At 46.3% G+C, this 19,058-nt stretch overlaps 1 protein-coding gene across 1 annotated transcript in view; it reads right to left on the reverse strand.

Moving 5' to 3' along the window:
- LOC139274683 (claudin-10-like) overlaps window positions 1-19,058 on the reverse strand; it is a 165,206-nt gene that overhangs the window by 65,807 nt on the left and 80,341 nt on the right. The window contains exon 3 of the mRNA XM_070891362.1: window positions 14,816-14,897. Coding sequence (XP_070747463.1) covers window positions 14,816-14,897 — 82 coding nt within the window. The remainder of the gene's footprint in view (window positions 1-14,815; window positions 14,898-19,058) is intronic.

The raw sequence follows: 19,058 nt of genomic DNA on the forward strand, positions 1-19,058 counted from the left end.
AGTCAACTAAGATTCAAAAATGGGATCTGAGATGCATGCACACACTTCCAATGGGAAGTGCACAGGATGCCAATTTGATAAAGAGGTTTGCGCGTGCACACCTAACGACTGCTGGCAGCATACAGAACAGAGCGGTGATGACGTGAATCAGTGTGCAATGCTGATTTAAACCCACCACTGCCATTTTGCTACACCACACTCCAACCAATGCTTTGTCTTAACATCGCACAGATGAACATGATGTTAAACGATGAAAGATCCCCACCAGTATAATTTAAAAGAATCATGAAGTACTATCAGGGTATAACAAGGGAGACTAGAAATAGGGGTCATAAGTTTAGAATAAGGGGCTGCCCATTTAAAACTGAAATGAGGAGGAATTTCTTCTCTCAGAGGCTTGTAAATCTGTGGACTTCACTGCGTCAGAGAGCTGTGGAAGCCGGGACATTGAATAAATTTAAGGCAGAGATAGACAGTTTCTTAACCGATAAGGGATTAAGGGGTTATGGGGAGCGGGCAAGGAAGTGGAGCTGAGTCCATGATCGGATCAGCCATGATCTTATTAAATGGTGGAGCAGGCTGGAGCAGGCCGTATGGCTGACTCCTGCTCCTATTTCTTATGTTCTTATTTGCTGGATTATTTATTCTGGCTGCTGTTGCAATTGCACACATTTTCAGAGCTTTCCTACACTTGACTAAAGTTTTATTACTCTATAGGCAGTTGTCTGGCTGGTCTTGGAGTAATTCTTCTGTCATAAGAACATAACTACGTAAGAATTAGGAGCAGGAGTAGGCCTTACGGTGCTTCGAGCCTGCTCCGCCATTCAATAAGATCATGACTGATCTTCGACCTCAACTCTTTGTAACAACAACTTGTATTTATAATAGCGCCTTTGACATAGTAAAATGTCTCAAGGCGCTTCACAGGAGTGTTGTAAGACAAAAATATGACACCGAGCCACATAAGAAGAAATTACAGCAGATGACCAAAGCTTGGTCAAAGAAGTAGATTTTAAGGAGTGTCTTAAAGGGGAAAGAGATGTGGAGAGGTTTAAGAAAGAATGACTTACATTTATATAGCGCCTTTCACGACCACCGGACCTCTCAAAGTGCTTTACAGCCAATTAAGTACTTTTGGAGTGTAGTCACTGTTGTAACGTGGGAAACGTGGCAGCTAATTTGCGCACAGCAAGCTCCCACAAACAGCAATGTGATAATGACCAGATAAACTGTTTCTTGTTATGTTGATTGAGGGAAAAATTTTGACAATGGGCTAGAACCTCCACTTTTGTGCTTACCATCCAAAAATGGGTGTTATTTCCGGTGTGGGCGTTAAAAAAAGGGTTTTCAGATCGCTGGCTTCTTGCTCATTCTCAAAACACCTAATTTGCATTTTTGAAAATGGGCGTTACCATGAGCGATATCAAATGGGCGGTAGCGTTAAATTTTTTTGACCTTCTGCCGTAACATGTGGCCGTCCTTCGCAATGGCATGGCAACGCTCGATTCCTGCGATTCAGGAGGTCAAGGGTCATCATGACATGCGCAGAAGAGGAGACAGAGAGGGAGCTCAGAGGGACTGAAGGCGTGGCTGGGTGTGGTGTGGCTGCTTTGGGAGGAAGGAGGGAGACTTTAGAGCTTCACAGCAAATAGGCAAACAAAAATTAGGTATAATGGAGAGAGAAGAGGAGGCATCACAGCACGCTGTGGAGACTGATGCTGGAGAGAGCAGTGAGGTGGGAGAGGAGCACAATGGAGCGTGCAAAAGAGCCAGGAGGTTCTCGGACGAGGCAAATGCCAACCTCCTGCAGGAGGCCGAGTCACGCTGGGGTGATTTGACACAGGGAGGGGGTGGGAAGCCCACCCCAAAGGCCTACCAGGGGATACGGACCGAGATAGCAGAGGTGGTCTCGTTGGCGACCAACGAGGTGTGTGAGGGCAACCAATGCCGCAAACGATGGAACGACCTTGTGGGATCTGCAAGAGTAAGTATTACATTGACTTATATGTACTTATGTGTTTATATAATTTGATTTGTAACAGTCATGAGTGACTATCAGCAGATGTGAGGTCTTGCACTTATACCGGGAATGTTTTACCCAAAGCCTGTGGTCACGGTGTACGGCTTTAGGTAAAGAATGATAATAATCATAATAATCATGATTACATCTGTCGGTTATGTGTTGTATCAGTCTCTGTGACAGTACCTAGCAATGATATCACGCACTGATCTCATGCCATGTCGTCGTGTCACCTTTTACAGAAGAAGCTATTGACGATGAGGTCCATGCAGAGGCGAATGGGTGGGAGGCCACCAGTCCCCAGTGACATCACTGAGATGGAGGAGCGAGTGCTAGCACTCGTGGAGAAGCACCCCCAGACAGCCATGGACGTATCTGCAGACCCTGAAGTGATGCCACGTGAGTAAAGCTTACACCATTGCGTGATGTGAAGTCAATAGATGCCACACCCACTCATATCCGACCAATCATATATGATAGATGATTTCTAAAAGTTTCATAGAAATAATGCTGGCCTCATGCGAATCATTGCAATGCACAATGTGTTGATGGTCATGAAATGTGATGTCTGTGATGATTTTGAGAGTGGTGGTGCTTTTGTCGTGCATATGCTGTGTGTAGCGCTGAACTCACCTTGTCACCCTAGTACCTCCTTCTCCTCTAAACACCTCATTTGTGCCTTGCAGCTCAGCCAACAATGCGGCCCCAAGCAAAGCCACAGAGGGCAGAAGGAGTAGGATGGCCGGACTCAGCGGACGATCCTACATCTGGTGCTGAGGAGCTCTGATTCTCACTCGTCAATCCACTGGGTCTGTTCTCTATGGATGAGAACGCGGACTTCGAGGAACCTGCATCGCCACACTCCAGAAGCCATTCTACCAAAGGCCATCTACTGGTCCTCCGATCATTCCCGCCTCCACTCTGCAGGTACCGGCCCCAAGCACCTCGCCACAGGGCACCCCATTTGTCCCCAGGACGCCGCCAACCACACGGAGGCCTCGTGGACGCGGCAGGTCTGGTCCACGAGCGCCACATGAGAGCGGAGAGATGGTATAGTTGTCCAGGAGGACTGTAGACATTGGTGACCAGCTCATTGAAGCATTCGGGGACATATCCTGACAGCTGGCCACCATGACTGAGTACGTTCCGCAGATGGCGGAGGCCCTGAATGCGATAGCCAGGAACACTGCTGCCACAGGCCTCCCAGTGGTCCCCGAGCGCGGCACTCCACTCCTAGGTTCCGCATCGCCACTGCGAACGATAGATGAGAGCAAGGACCAAGATCCTGCTTCGCATCAGAGCATGTTGCCTCCTCGACAACCCCCGCTCCCGTACCCGTGCAACGACCGCATCTGCATTCATCCCCCCGAATGAGGCACCGCCTGAGGAGCTCCTCGGCCAGGCGCCGTGGAGTAAGGAGAGGAAGGGATAGAGGTTGGGAGAAGAATAGGAGGGGGGAAGGAAAGCGAGGTGCATGTCCGCAGGTGATGGCTGTGTTATATCTCCATCTGGGTGTATGCAATTTGTTGCAATGTATGGGGAGAGGACCACCCTCCTGCTTTGCCTTTGTATTCTGTGTTGCTCGACATGTTGAACATTTGATTGATGTCAATGGTGGAAAAAGTGGGGTGTGGTCGCGGGTTGGGTGTTATTGCATGTGATACTTATGATTTCAGACCAATGTTGGTATAAAAAAATTTTTATTGAACATATTCTTATTGCGCATTGTCTCAGATAGCTGGACTGTTACACGTTCGTGATTCCTTAACATGAAAGAGTTAAATAAAACTTAACTTCAATCAACGTAAACTTTAACTGGCACCAAGATGATGCCCACCATTGATGTCTGAGCTGCACACAGCAGTGTGTCAGCGTTGTCACTCACAGCAACGTTCTTTCAGGCAAATCGTTCAGATATCAGCTGCTTACGTAAGAGTGGTGCAGCTATGTAGCCACTGCAGACCTTTTCCTGCGGTCTGGAGGGAGTCGTGGGCTTGGTTGCATCGCCAGCCTGATTGTCTGGCCCTAGGTCAGCGTACAGCCACCCGTTGTCCTCTACTCTCTCTCCTGAGGAGGAGCATCAGTCCTTTCTGGCAATTCTTGGCCCCTCCTGATAGCCAGATTGTGCAGCATGGAGCACACAACCAGGAATTTACTACTTGCTCAGGGTTGTATTGTCGCTCCCCTCCTGAGTGGTCCAGGCATCTAAAGCGCTGCTTAAGCACAGTTATTGTTTTCTGGACCACATTGCGTGTGGCTCTGTGGCTCTGGTTATTTCGCTTCTCGGCCTTGGTGTGGATGTCATGCAGGGGTGTCATCAGCCAGGTGGCTAGGCCATATCGGTTAACACCAAGCATCTAGCATTGTCCTTGTGGCTGACTCTTAAAGATGTCAGAGATAGCGCTCTCACGCAGGATGTAAGCCTCATTAAAGGTGCCCAGACATTTGGCATTCACTGCCATTATGATCTAGTTATGACAACTAGTTGGACCATCAGGGAGTGAAATCCTTTTCTGTTACGAAAAAGCTCCAGGTCCTGAGATGGTGGCTGCATGGCGATGTGAGTGCACTGTATTGCTCCCTGCACCCTGGGGAACTTAGCAAAATGGTAGAATGCTCCAGCCATGTCAGTCTGAGCCTCCATAGTCATGGGGAAGCTGATAAAGTCCATCCTTCGCACGTACAGGGCCTCTGTGACCTGTCTAATGCAGCGATTCATGGCATGGTGAGACAGAGGGCAAATCTCAACCGCAGAGGCCCGAAAGGAACCGGATGCGTAGAAAGTGCCGCGTTGACCTTGACCTCGACCGACACTGATGTCCTGATGGCAGGCTACATTTGTGGCCTGTTGAACTCACATATTTCATTGATCAATACCTTGTGGAAGCGCAGTCACCGAAGGCAGGTGTGATCAGAAACGTCGAGGTAAGACCTCTTTTCCTTGTACGTGAAGGGTGTGTATGGTCTCATCCTCCACTTCATTCTTTCACGTCTTAAAGTGGGGCAATATGATGATGTACATCACACATTGAGCCATCTGCACTCTGCAGCATCTGCGTATTTATCGATGCAGGCTGAGAAATGGCTGGCCCCATTGAAATGAAAGTATAATAGCGATTGATCAAGAAGCACTAATTTCCTCACTAAAATACACCTAGAGTAAATCCCCAATAGTCCAGAGACTGAAAATATGTCTGTTGAGATGGTCACTTCACCTGAGAAGAACTCCAGAATCAATGCAAACTCCCCCGAAGTTGAAGCAGCCTTTTGAATGAAGCGACTTGCAATTTAAAAAATGGCAGCCACACCGCTGGCTTTAGTTCAGAACAGTTCCACTTTTTCCGGGCGTTTTTTGGGGCGAGCGATATTGTGGTTGATATGTGTGCGAGGTGGTGAAAGTGACGGTGAGCGATCTCCTGGGCGTTAGTTTTGCCAAATGTGCTCTTTACAACAAAAAAAAATGGGCAGGTGGTATTTTTGAATCTCGGCAGTTTAATTACGTGCGGAAAGTAACGCTGGGCGATATTATGGCCGTTGATTTCGCCCATTCTGATGATTCCGCCCCAAAAATGTGGGCGTGGGCGGGCGGTATTATTTTTTCCTGGCGTTTTACATATAGGGAAAGTAACGCTCGGCGATAAGTTTCTGAAAATTGCCCGTCACTTTCCATTTTGTGGCTAAATGGGCGATATATACGTTATATGTCATTTCAGCGTAAAATGGACGTTAAGTGGGTTTTAAGCATGCAAAAAATGAGGAAAGTCTAGCCCATGGAGTCGATGGCTAGGGAACAGAGTTTGTGGTGGGGACCGAAGACAATGGCTTAATTCTTCCCAATATTTAACTGGAGAAAGTTTCTGCTCATCCAGAACTGGATGTTGGACAAGCAGTCTGACAATTTAGAGACCATAGAGTTGTCGAGAGAAGTGGAGGTGAGGTAGAACTGGGTGTCGTTAGCGTACATGTGGAAACTGATGCTTTGTTTTTGGATGATGTCGCCAAGGGGCAGCATATAGATGAGAAATAGGAGGGAGCCAAGGACAGATCCTTGGAGGGCCCCAGAGGTAAAGATGCGAGTGTGCAAAGAGAAGCCATTGCAGGTGATTTTCTGGCTACGATTAGACAGATAAGAATGGAACCAGGCGAGTGCAGTCCCACCCAGCTGGACAATGGTGGAGAGGTGTTGGAGGAGGATAGAGTGGTCAACCGTGCCAAAGGCTGTAGACAGGTCAAGAAAGACGAGGAGCGATAGTTTACCTTTGTCACAGTCACAAAAGATGTCATTTGTGACTTTGATGAGAGCCGTATCGGTACTGTGGCAGGGGCGGAAACCTGATTGGAGTGATTCAAACATGGAGTTCCAGGAAAGAGGCAACACGTTCAAGGACTTCAGAGAGGAAAGGAAGGTTGGTGATGGGGCAGTAGTATGCAAGGACAGAGAGGTCAAAGATTGATAGAATCCAAAAATCTATCTATCTTAACCTTGAATATACTCAACAATTCTTTTGGGTGGAGAATTCCAAAGATTCACAACCCTCACAACCGTCTGAGTGAAGAAAGTCCTCCTCATCTCAGTCTTAAATGGTTGACCCCTTATCCTGAGCCTGTGACCCCTAGTTCTAGACTCTCCAGCCAAGGAAAACAACCTCTCAGCATCTACCCTGTCAATCCCCCTCAGAATCTTGTATGTTTCAATGAGACCACCTCTCATTCTTCTAAAGTCCAGAGAATATAGCTCCTAGCTACACAATCTCTCCTGTTAGGACAATCCTCCCATCCCAGTAATCAATCTAGTGAACCTTTGTTGCACCCCCTTTAAGACATGTATATCCTTCCTCAGGTAAAGAGACCAAAACTGTGCACAGTACTCCAGGTGTGGTCTCACCAGAGCCCCGGACAATTGAAGCAAGACTTCCTTACTCTTCTATTCCAACCCCATTATAATAATAGGCATTTGCTTTCTTAATTGCTTGCATTACCTGCATTCTAACTCTGTTTCCTGTACGAGGATACATAAATCTCTCTGAACACCAACATTTAATAGTTTCTCACCATTTAAAATATATTCTGTTTTTCCCTATTCTTCCCATCAAAGTAAATAACCTCACATTTCCCCACATTATACTCCATACGCCACCTTACTGCCCACTCACTTAAACTGTCCATATCCCTTTGCAGACTCTACATGGGCAAAATTGGGTTATTTTGCGCCTCCCGTTAGCGCCCCAGGGGCCAATAACGTGGCGCAAATGGTTTTGCGACTGAGCGCAGCGAGATCACCGACTCCTGCCATATTCGAAAACACTGACAGCTTGCAGGAGGCGTGTAGTTGGTGGCTGACCACTTCGGGGGCGATGCTTAAAGGCAAGGTGGCCTTGAGTGTCGGGCTGATCGGGCGGGATTGCGGCTACCGTCGTGCAGAAGGTAAGTTTGTTTTCCTTTGCAGAGCCTGCAACGATGGCTCTTCCCTTTAAAGGAGGGAAGGAGCCTTTCAACATGGCAGCACTACACGGCCCAGTGTGCAGCGCTGCTGAACTAATCGCCCCCGCCTGCTGCCGATTGCGCTCCAAGAAGGAAGTGGAGCATTTGATTTAGCGCTCCACTTCCTTCTTGGAGTGCAAACGCCAAATTCTTTTAAAGTTCGAAATGATAAGCGCCTAGTGGGGCGATACCCGATTTCACCCTCTTTGTGTCCTCCTCACAGCTTACCTTCCCACCAAACTTGTATCGTCAGCAAACTTAGATATATTATACTCGGTCGTTTCATCTAGGTCACGAATATAGATTGTAAATAGCTGAGGCCACAGCACTGATCCTTGCAGCACCCCACTAGTTACAGTCTGCCAACCTGAAAATGACCCGTTTATCCTACTCTCTGTTTTCTGTCACTTAACCAATACCCTCTCCATCCTAATATATCACACCCAACCCCATGAGCCCTTATCTTGCATAACAACCTTTTATGTGGCACCTTAACGAATGTCTTTTGGAAATCCAAATATACTACATCCACTGGTTCCCCATTATCTTTCCTGCTAGTTACATCCTCAAAAACATAATTTCCCTTTCAGAAAACCGTGTTTATTCTGCCTAATCATATTGGCCCTGAAATTCCGGCCTCCCCGGGTCCGTACGAAGTGTGTACGGACCCGGGAAGGCATCGGAAAAGCCAGTTTTCGGCGCGCAATGCGTATGCACTGAAACCCGGCTTTTCCGATCTGTCAAGTTTCTGGCTTGACACATCCTCTGCAGATCAGGAGCGAGGACACCTGTAAGTGCAAACTTCCGATATTTTTGCATACAATTGTCCTCAAAAATCTTCCGCCTGAAAAAGCAGGCACAAAGCCTACAAGTGTTTTAAAAAACACAAAAACATATAAAAATAAAGTTTTGAAAACATATTTTATCATTAAAAACCCTCCCACAATGGTACGTTTATTTAAAAAAACTTTTTCAAAAATCGGGAAAATATATATTTTTTTAAGACATTAATAACTTTAATTTAAATGAATATTTTCTATTTTTTATTAGTGTTTTGGGTGTTTGGGGCTGTCTCTCAATCAATGTAATAGGAGTTTAGGACCTTAGGGAACTCCTTTTGCTATGATACTTTACCTGATTGGCTGCTCAAAGCCATGTGACTCCAGCTCCAGGCCTGCGCACGTCCTGATGTGCACACACTGCGATGCGCAGTCAGCGCAGTCCACGGCATCGGAAAGTCGAACGTGGGCAGCAGCTTAAGATAGGTGCGTATTTTTTCTCTAAAATGCCCGCGGGAAGGCAAAAACGGAATTTCAGGGCCATTATGATTTTCTAAATGCTCTGTTACTACTTCCTTAATAATGGCATTTCCTCGACAACTGATGTCAGGCTAACTGGCCTGTAGTTTCCTGTTTTCTCTCCTTTCTTGAATAGTGGGGTTACATTTGCTACCTTCCAATCCGCTGTGACCGTTCTAGAATCTAGGGAATTTTGGAAGATCACAACCAATGCAGCCACCTCTTTTGGAACCCTAGGATGTAGGCCGTCAAGTCCAGGGGATTTGTTGGCTTTTAGCCCCATTAGTTTCTCAACTACTTTTTCTCTACTGATCTTAATTATTTTAAGCTCCTCATTCTCATTAGCCCCTTGGTTCCCCACTATTTTTGGTATACTTTTTGGGGGTGAAATTGTCCCTTTTTATAGCCCTATTAGCAGCTTCGGAGGACGCTAACGGGGCGCAATGGCATTTTTGCCCGGGGAGAGCACTAGTGCCTCTCAAGAAATTGCCCCAGGGGTTTGGGAAGGCACTGTCCCAGCAGCGGCGCGCCCGTGATTCACGGTCCAGGCCGGCGCGCAACCGCCGATGACGTCATCGTCGTGCACGCCAATCCTGCCCCGCGCCGACCTCTTTGCGCCCCATGGGTCGCAAAGCTGGTGGACATCCGCTGCCAGGGCACTCTTAAAGGGGAGGCCTTTAGCGCTCCAGGCCACCACCTTTATTTGTCGTCCGACTCTTGTGTCTGCCCGGCAATGGCGGCCCTCGCGTAAACTGGGCCACCATCATGCAGCCCAGCACTCCACTTTGGGCATACCTGGGCAATTTTACACTTTGTTGGGTAGATGCCAATGTTGCAGATGTATTGGAACAGAATCACTAGATGCGTGACTAATTATGGAGCACATGTCTTCAGCTCTGCAGCAGTGATTTTGGTGCCTTATAGCCTTTGCCGTATCCAATGCACTCTGTCGTTTTTTGACATCACATGGAGTGAATCGAATTGTCTGAAGACTGGCTTCTGTGATGGTGGGAACCTTAAGTGGAGGCTGAGATGGATCATCCACTCGGGCCATTCTGGCTGAAGATGCTTGAGAGGAGAGGAAGGGAGGCTACAATGTGCATAGCCCCTTTATGACTCTTCTACCTGACCAGATTATTCATGACCAATGCCAGTAACTTCAACTATACCTCCCCATTCACCAACTCCTTCCCTTTTCTCTATCACTGACCATATTATCGTCCTCTTTCTGACAAAACAAAATTAAAACCAATCAGAAAATGCAAATTCAAATCCAGTTTTATATATTCATTGATAAAATAATGCATTCAAAATTAAACTAATCACCCTTGTGCATTCTCTTAGTGCCTGTCTTCCGTGTGCCTTTACTCTTCCTAGTGCTCCTACGAGGTGCTTCCCCAGTGGTTGCAGCAAGTGAGACGGAAGGCTGTTAACCTTCAATTAAGATGACTGCAGATGGCTGAGAAGGACTACCATGAGCAGCTCTGGGCCTAGAGAACCCAGCTTCAGACTGCACCATGTTGGCCTGGGCTGCAACAGTCTGCTGGTTGACTGATAAGCAACAGCTAGGGCACTGGCAGAATGGCAAGTGTGGGAGCAGGAATGCTGTGTCCTGAGAGAAGAAAGCAGGTTCCTGTTCCATGGAGCCACTGCCATTCTCTTGGGGCCTCAGCAATCCTGGTGTTCTGTTGGAAAATAGATTAAGGGACTCCAGTGATGCCCTACTAGCCCCTTTGAACAGTGCTTTTCAGATCCAGGATGGCAGCAGCCTGAGCTTGCAGGACAGCAGTCTGTGATTCCATTGAAGCAGTCTGACCTTTGATAAAACCTGTTTGTGCTGCAATGGAAGTTGTGACATTGGCTATCAGACACTACATCAGGGTGGGTTCCACAGGAGGCTGATGGAGGTGACTATCAGACGCTGCATCACGGTGGGTTCCACGGGTGTGCTCATGGAGGTGACCACCCGTTCAATGTTGGAAAGGATGGGCTCCAAGCTCTGCGCAAATCGCTATGCCAAGCTGGAGCTGGACTCCCCCATGTTCTTTGACGTTATACGTAGGTTTTCTGGTAAGCTTTCCAAAGCACCAAGTTGTGTACATCCATCAGCCTTCTTCTGTAACCTGGGCCATCAAAGTCTTCATCTGACTCCTATGCAGCAGAACTAGTGTACGACCTCGCCCTTCAGCAAGCTGGCAACTGTGCTATCCTTTCCCCATGCCATTGCTCCTGCACACTTGTACTTGATGCCTCACCATGTGCAGATCAATTCTCCATCCTAACCTTTAAATTATGCTTAGTTTCAGTCTCTGAACTGATGGCTGCGTCATCATAGGCGGTCCCCCGAAACGAGGATGACTTGCTTCCACGCCAAAAAAAAAGGATGAGTTCACAGGTGTTTCGAATGAAGAACCCGAACTACATCCTCAAGGGTGGAAGATGCCTGCGCGGGGATTTTTTTAATGTATGGTGGCCGTTGCACCCCAGCCACCACACGGGCTTGACAGAGCTAGGTCTTGGTCCAGTGGCAAGGATTAACCAAGACAACTGGAGACCTGCACGGACCTAGTGCAGCACATATCGCAATGTGGGCTGGCCTGTGCTGCCCCTGGGCCCCTGGCCCCGAACTCATGCCTCCCTGGGCCCCGATCACATATCTCCACAATCTACACGTTCAGTCTACGCTTGAATGGCATGATTCATAACATTCCTTTCTCATGTGACTAAACAATGACAGGAACCTTCCAGAAATAAGAGGACTCGTGTTCGGTCAGCATCTAGGAGATAAAACTGCAGCCCTTCCATAGAGTTCCTGCGCTTGCCTGATCCATGAGGCGGCAGAGCTCCTTAATATGGCAGTCATTACCAATCTAACTCACTGGTACTTCAAAAGCATTGCAGCTCGTGGGGACACCGCCGCACCCCAACCGGAACCATGTGATCTCCTGAGAGAGGCAAAAAACAGATAAAACCCAAGCCAATTTAGGGGGAAAAAATCTGGGAAAATTCCTCTCCGACCCACCCAGGCGATCGACACTAGTCCAGGAGATCACCATATTAACATTGTGCATAAGTCATGGCGCGGTGGGGGGGTGCCCTGCGAACTGCAGCGGGGTGTGGCGGTGATGGCTGTGTATGGATGATAGAATGACGGTGTCCATTCATCTTCACTGTCTTCCTCCTCGTACTGGAAAGATTCCCGTTCTTGGCTATCTAAAATGAAAAAGGGCCAAGGGTTGTGTTGTGGAGAGGGGAGAGGAGAAAGTAAGAAGTGTGTGCTTACACCATCTGTAGCTTGTGAGCCAGAAAAGATTGTGGGATGAGGGAGAAGTGAGAAGAGAGAAATAGGATTAGGTATGCGGATATCCTCATCATCAATCCCTCCAGTCCCGCCAGTGGCCACTGCCTCAGTGATGCCCCTTCCCATGATGGCCGACACTGCCTCCTCCATGGAAGTTAAAACATGCAGGCTAGATTGACATCTATGGGTGGGTTCTTGGCAGGTGCTATGAGCCACATCTCCAGTTCTTTCCTGCTGCTGCCTGTTATATGTCACCTTCTCCTGCAAGAAAGAGGGAAGTATGGGTATCCTACAATATGTTTGGATGATGTGGCTGTAATGGTTCAATAATTGCCAGAGTGTGTGAGTTGTGGGTGTGAGACCTGCAATTATGCTAAGTGAGTGAGGTAAAGCATATGAATTGAAGGGTTGAGTCCTGATTGATCGAGATTGATTGGCATGCAGGTACAGCAGGCGGTTAAGAAGGCAAATGGCATGTTGGCCTTCATAGCGAGGGGATTTGAGTACAGGGGCAGGGATGTGTTACTACAGTTGTACAGGGCCTTGGTGAGGCCACACCTGGAGTATTGTGTACAGTTTTGGTCTCCTAACTTGAGGAAGGACATTCTCGCTATGGAGGGAGTGCAGCGAAGGTTCACCAGACTGATTCCCGGGATGGCAAGACTGACATATCAAGAAAGACTGGATCAACTGGGCTTGTATTCACTGGAGTTCAGAAGAATGAGAGGGGATCTCATAGAAACGTTTAAAATTCTGACGGGTTTAGACAGGTTAGATGCAGGAAGAATGTTCCCAATGTTGGGGAAGTCCAGAACCAGGGGTCACAGTCTAAGGATAAGGGGTAAGCCATTTAGGACCGAGATGAGGAGAAACTTCTTCACCCAGAGAGTGGTGAACCTGTGGAATTCTCTACCACAGAAAGTTGTTGAGGCCAATTCACTAAATATATTCAAAAAGAAGTTAGATGAAGTCCTTACTACGAGGGGAATCAAGGGGTATGGCGAGAAAGCAGGAATGGGGTACTGAAGTTGCATGTTCAGCCATGAGCTCATTGAATGGTGGTGCAGGCTCGAAGGGCCAAATGGCCTACTCCTGCACCTATTTTCTATGTTGCTAGGTGGGTGAATAGAATGTAATGAATTGAGCAAGGGATGAGGCTAGTGGTGCAGTTTGTAGGATACGCTATTTGGAGATTGAATTCACTCACCTTGACAACTTCTTCTTGCTGCACTGCATCCATATTCATGGAGCTCTTTTCCTGGCATTGACCTCCACATATATTTCTTCCCACTGCCTCCTTGAGGGTCTCCTGTCACCTCTCTGGATAGAGGATGCCCCTCCTCTACTCTTCCTGCACAAAGGTCTCCAGTGCATTAGTAGAAAATCTGGATGCATGCTCTATCGCATGTTCAACCATGCTTCAATATATCAGCTCACAAAGGACTCCTACCACTCCTTGCGGCCTCAATGCACCTCCCCTTTAAGAGATGCAGGCTGCCTTTAAGTAGCTATCGACACTATCAGGCCCCCTACTGATGCGTGCAACCAATGAACAGCGCAGGCAGTGTTGGCTGTACACAGCAATCATGTAAAACAGCAGCCAGCACGAATTTAATGTGCTGCTTGCAACGCAATGACGAGGTGCCGGTTAATTGCGCACCACAATCCCCATGCCTGTTTTTGGGGTTATCCAATTTAAACCCCAGTGGCTTTGACATGACATGCTTGGTTATAGGCCATTCCACCTTAGCAGCAGAATAATACATTGTGTGTTACATGGTAGAATTCTTCTGCCCTTATAAAATAGTGCATCTTCCAACTTACCATGACTAACTCCATGGGGGATCGCTTAGTATTAACCTAAATTGTCATTACTGTACTAGTAGGGAGATTTGTTTATTGATGTCGATTTTTTTCTTTTCATTTTCCTTTAGATCCTGTGTAGATCCTGTTTAGATCCTGTTCAGATCCTGTGTAGAACCTGTTTAGATCCTGTTCAGATCCAGTGTAGATCCTGTTTAGATTCTGTTCAGATCCTGATGAGATCCTGTGTAGAACCTGTTTCGATCCTGTTCAGATCCTGTTCAGATCCTGATTAGATCCTGTGTAGAACCTGTTCAGATCCTGTTTAGATCCTGTTCAGATCCTGTTCAGATTCTGATGCATAAACACCTTGCAGAAAAGGATGAAAACTTCTCATTTTTCCACTTCAAGTTAATTTTCTTTTCCCAATTTCAAAAATCTAGTGGAACATCTTCAGAATCCAGTAACAAATCAAAGAATGATTCATCAACATTACTTCTGGACCAAAAGTTATTAACTAATGTCAGTAACATGTTTAATGTAAGCCATAGCACAACTCACAAAATCTGCCATTAATTAGCACCAATTCCCTACCTAGATTAATTTCAGTGGAACAAATAATATTTTGTCACAATGAAAGAAGGTGTGGATCAAACAAGTTAAATAATCAAAATTGTTTTCGGGAATCATTTCATTTAACAATACAAATTACTTAATGTCAATACTAGCATTTTAAATTAATAAATCTTAAAAAGAATGCTGTTCTAAAATCTGTACTGTATTGCTAATAGTTTTATTTGATAGTGTACTTAGAGAGGATCGGTAATGACAATCTCAGCTTCACTCCATTTCTCAGTCATTAAATTTAATAGCTTAAAAGAAAATTAAGCTCGTATCATAGTGAAAACTTACTTTTGTTCGACAACCATGGGATCATAGAATTCTGCAGTAATTCGATTTGCATACCATGAAAAAGCAATTACAGATGACAACCCTGTAGGGAATAGATTTGCATTAGTCCAAGCTGAATAATAAATTATCGAACTGTAAATCCCCTATATACCAAGCTAAATTTATGTCAAATGTATCCCATTCATATAATAGCTTGAAGTGAATATGAATTAAACGGGTTAAAGGTAGTGAAATATTGGCCTTGATTTTGTGGTCAGCGGTGAAGGAAACATAGAAACATAGAAACATAGAAAATAGGTGCAGGAGTAGGCCATTCGGCCCTTCTAGTCTGCACCGCCATTCAATGAGCTCATGGCTGAACATGCAACTTCAGTACCCCATTCCTGCTTTCTCACCATACCCCTTGATTCCCCTAGTAGTAAGGACTTCATCGAACTCCTTTTTGAATATATTTAGTGAATTGGCCTCAACAACTTTCTGTGGTAGAGAATTCCACAAGTTCACCACTCTCTGGGTGAAGAAATTCCTCCTCATCTCGGACCTAAATAGCTTCCCCCTTATCCTTAGACTGTGTCCTCTGGTTCTGGACTTTCCCAACATTGGGAACATTCTTCCTGCATCTAACCTGTCTAACCCCGTCAGAATTTTAAATGTTTCTATGAGGTCCCCTCTCATTCTTCTGAACTCCAGTGAATACAAGCCCAGTTGATCCAGTCTTTCTTGATATGTCAGTCCCGCCATCCCGGGAATCAGTCTGGTGAACCTTCGCTGCACTCCCTCAATAGCAAGAATGTCCTTCCTCAGGTTAGGAGACCAAAGCTGTACACAATACTCCAGGTGTGGCCTCACCACGGCCCTGTACAATTGTAGCAACACCTCCCTGCCCCTGTACTCAAATCCCCTCGCTATGAAGGCCAACATGCCATTTGCTTTCTTAACCGCCTGCTGTACCTGCATGCCAACCTTCAATGACTGATGTACCATGACACCCAGGTCTCGCTGCACCTCCCCTTTTCCTAATCTGTCACCATTCAGATAATAGTCTGTCTCTCTGTTTTTACCATTTATCCACATTATACTTCATCTGCCATGCATTTGCCCACTCACCTAACCTATCCAAGTCGCTCTGCAGCCTCATAGCATCCTCCTCGCAGCTCACACTGCCACCCAACTTAGTGTCATCCACAAATTTGGAGATACTACATTTAATCCCCTCGTCTAAATCATTAATGTACAGTGTAAACAGCTGGGGCCCCAGCACAGAACCTTGCGATACCCCACTAGTCACTGCCTGCCATTCTGAAAAGTCCCCATTTACTCCTACTCTTTGCTTCCTGTCTGACAACCAGTTCTCAATCCATGTCAGCACACTACCCCCAATCCCATGTGCTTTAACTTTGCACATTAATCTCTTGTGTGGGACCTTGTCGAAAGCCTTCTGAAAGTCCAAATATACCACATCAACTGGTTCTCCCTTGTCCACTCTACTGGAAACATCCTCAAAAAATTCCAGAAGATTTGTCAAGCATGATTTCCCTTTCACAAATCCATGCTGACTTGGACCTATCATATTACCTCTTTCCAAATACACTGCTATGACATCCTTAATAATCGATTCCATCATTTTACCCACTACCGATGTCAGGCTGACCGGTCTATAATTCCCTGTTTTCTCTCTCCCTCCTTTTTTAAAAAGTGGGGTTACATTGGCTACCCTCCACTCCATAGGAACTGATCCAGAGTCAATGGAATGTTGGAAAATGACTGTCAATGCATCCACTATTTCCAAGGCCACCTCCTTAAGTACTCTGGGATGCAGTCCATCAGGCCCTGGGGATTTATCGGCCTTCAATCCCATCAATTTCCCCAACACAATTTCCCGATTAATAAGGATTTCCCTCAGTTCCTCCTCCTTACTAGACCCTCCGACCCCTTTTATATCCGGAAGGTTGTTTGTGTCCTCCTCAGTGAATACCGAACCAAAGTACTTGTTCAATTGGTCCGCCATTTCTTTGTTCCCCGTTATGACTTCTCCTGATTCTGACTGCAGGGGACCTACGTTTGTCTTTACTAACCTTTTTCTCTTTACATATCTATAGAAACTTTTGCAATCCTTCTTAATGTTCCCTGCAAGCTTCTTCTTGTACTCCATTTTCCCTGCCCTAATCAAACCCTTTGTCCTCCTCTGCTGAGTTCTAAATTTCTCCCAGTCCCCGGGTTCGCTGCTATTTCTGGCCAATTTGTATGCCACTTCCTTGGCTTTAATGCTATCCCTGATTTCGCTTGATAGCCACGGTTGAGCCACCTTCCCTTTTTTATTTTTATGCCAGACAGGAATGTACAATTGTTGTAGTTCATTCATGCGGTCTCTAAATGTTTGCCATTGCCCATCCACAGTCAACCCCTTTAGTATCATTCGCCAATCTATCCTAGCCAATTCACTCCTCATACCTTCAAAGTTAGCCTTCTTTAAGTTCTGAACCATGGTCTCTGAATTAACTGTTTCATTCTCCATCCTAATGCAGAATTCCACCATATTATGGTCACTCTTCCCCAAGGGGCCTCGCACAACGAGATTGCTAATTAATCCTCTCTCATTACACAACACCCAGTCTAAGATGGCCTCCCCCCTAGTTGGCTCCTCGACATATTGGTCTAAAAAACCATCCCTTATGCACTCCAGGAAATCCTCCTCCACCGTATTGCTTCCAGTTTGGTTAACCCAATCTATGTGCATATTAAAGTCACCCATTATAACTGCTGCACCTTTATTGCACGCACCCCTAATTTCATGTTTGATGCCCTCCCCAACATCACTACTACTGTTTGGAGATCTGTACACAACTCCCACTAACGTTTTTTGCCCTTTGGTATTTTGCAGCTCTACCCAGATAGACTCCACATCATCCAAGCTAATGTCCTTCCGAACTATTGCCTTAATTTGCTCCTTAACCAGCAATGCTACCCCACCTCCTTTTCCTTTTATTCTATCTTTCCTGAATGTTGAATACCCCTGGATGTTGAGTTCCCAGCCCTGATCATCCTGGAGCCATGTCTCTGTAATCCCAATCACATCATATTTGTTAACATCTATTTGCACAGTTAATTCATCCACATTATTGCGGATACTCCTTGCATTAAGACACAAAGCCTTCAGGCTTGTTTTTTTAACACCCTTTGTCCTTTTAGAATTTTGCTGTACAGTGGCCCTTTTTGTTCTTTGCCTTGGGTTTCTCTGCCCTCCACTTTTCCTCATCTCCTTTCTGTCTTTTGTTTTTGCCTCCTTTTTGTTTCCCTCTGTCTCCCTGCATTGGTTCCCATCCCCCTGCCATATTAGTTTAACTCCTCCCCAACAGCATTGGCAAACACTCCCCCTAGGACATTGGTTCCGGTCCTGCCCAGGTGCAGACCGTCCCCACGTGCCCACTGACTTTCAGTGGGCTTTTGCATTGTGATTTGTGATAATTAGAGAGCCAAAACAGCACGATCCCTGACCCCAGAGGAGTCTGATCTTGGGGGGCTGGGGCCGGGGGAGGTTTGTATGGGGGAACTAATGGTGGGGGAGTTTGGCGGCCAGGGGGAAGCACTCCTGCTCCTCACGGCCCACAAGGAGTGTCCCTAAGGTTGTCCACACCTCGCTGCGGCTGCCGGGATTCCTGAGGCCCAGGAAACCCGGCTGGCCACAGATAAACCTGCACAGCAGGTTTAATCCGAGGGTTCCGGCCTCATTATCATATTGAAAGATCCAACACACCTCCTAGCAGCGGGTTGGCTGCCTGCCCCCACCTGAGTAAAAGTCGGACCTTGGCAGCTTAGAGCCGGCTCCTGACATTCTTCCAATTTCTCCTCATTTAGTCCCACCTGCACACACTCACACTGGCTCACCCGCAGTCTAAACCAGGAAGTGTAAGTTAGAACATTTCATTCAATCCAAATTCATTTACAGAAAGCAAAGTAAAGAAAGGAAAAGAACGATGGGATTATGAGAGAGATAAAAGAGACAAAATGAAAAAATATAAAATAAATGATATTAATGTTTTTTTTTTAAATCTCTAACAATAATTAAAATCTGAAGGAGTGATACTCTACACTTGTAAAAGTAAATTTTCATCGTCATAGGCGGCTAACATGACTGCCCACCTCTGTATGCGGGCTGACGCATTTGCATTTATGGCCTTGTTGTCGGCCAAAAGGAACGTTAGGGGTTTGTGATCTGTCTCCAGCTCAAATTTCCTGCCAAACA

This window comes from Pristiophorus japonicus, chromosome 10, assembly GCF_044704955.1.
Source record: "Pristiophorus japonicus isolate sPriJap1 chromosome 10, sPriJap1.hap1, whole genome shotgun sequence".
NCBI lineage: Eukaryota > Metazoa > Chordata > Chondrichthyes > Pristiophoridae > Pristiophorus > Pristiophorus japonicus.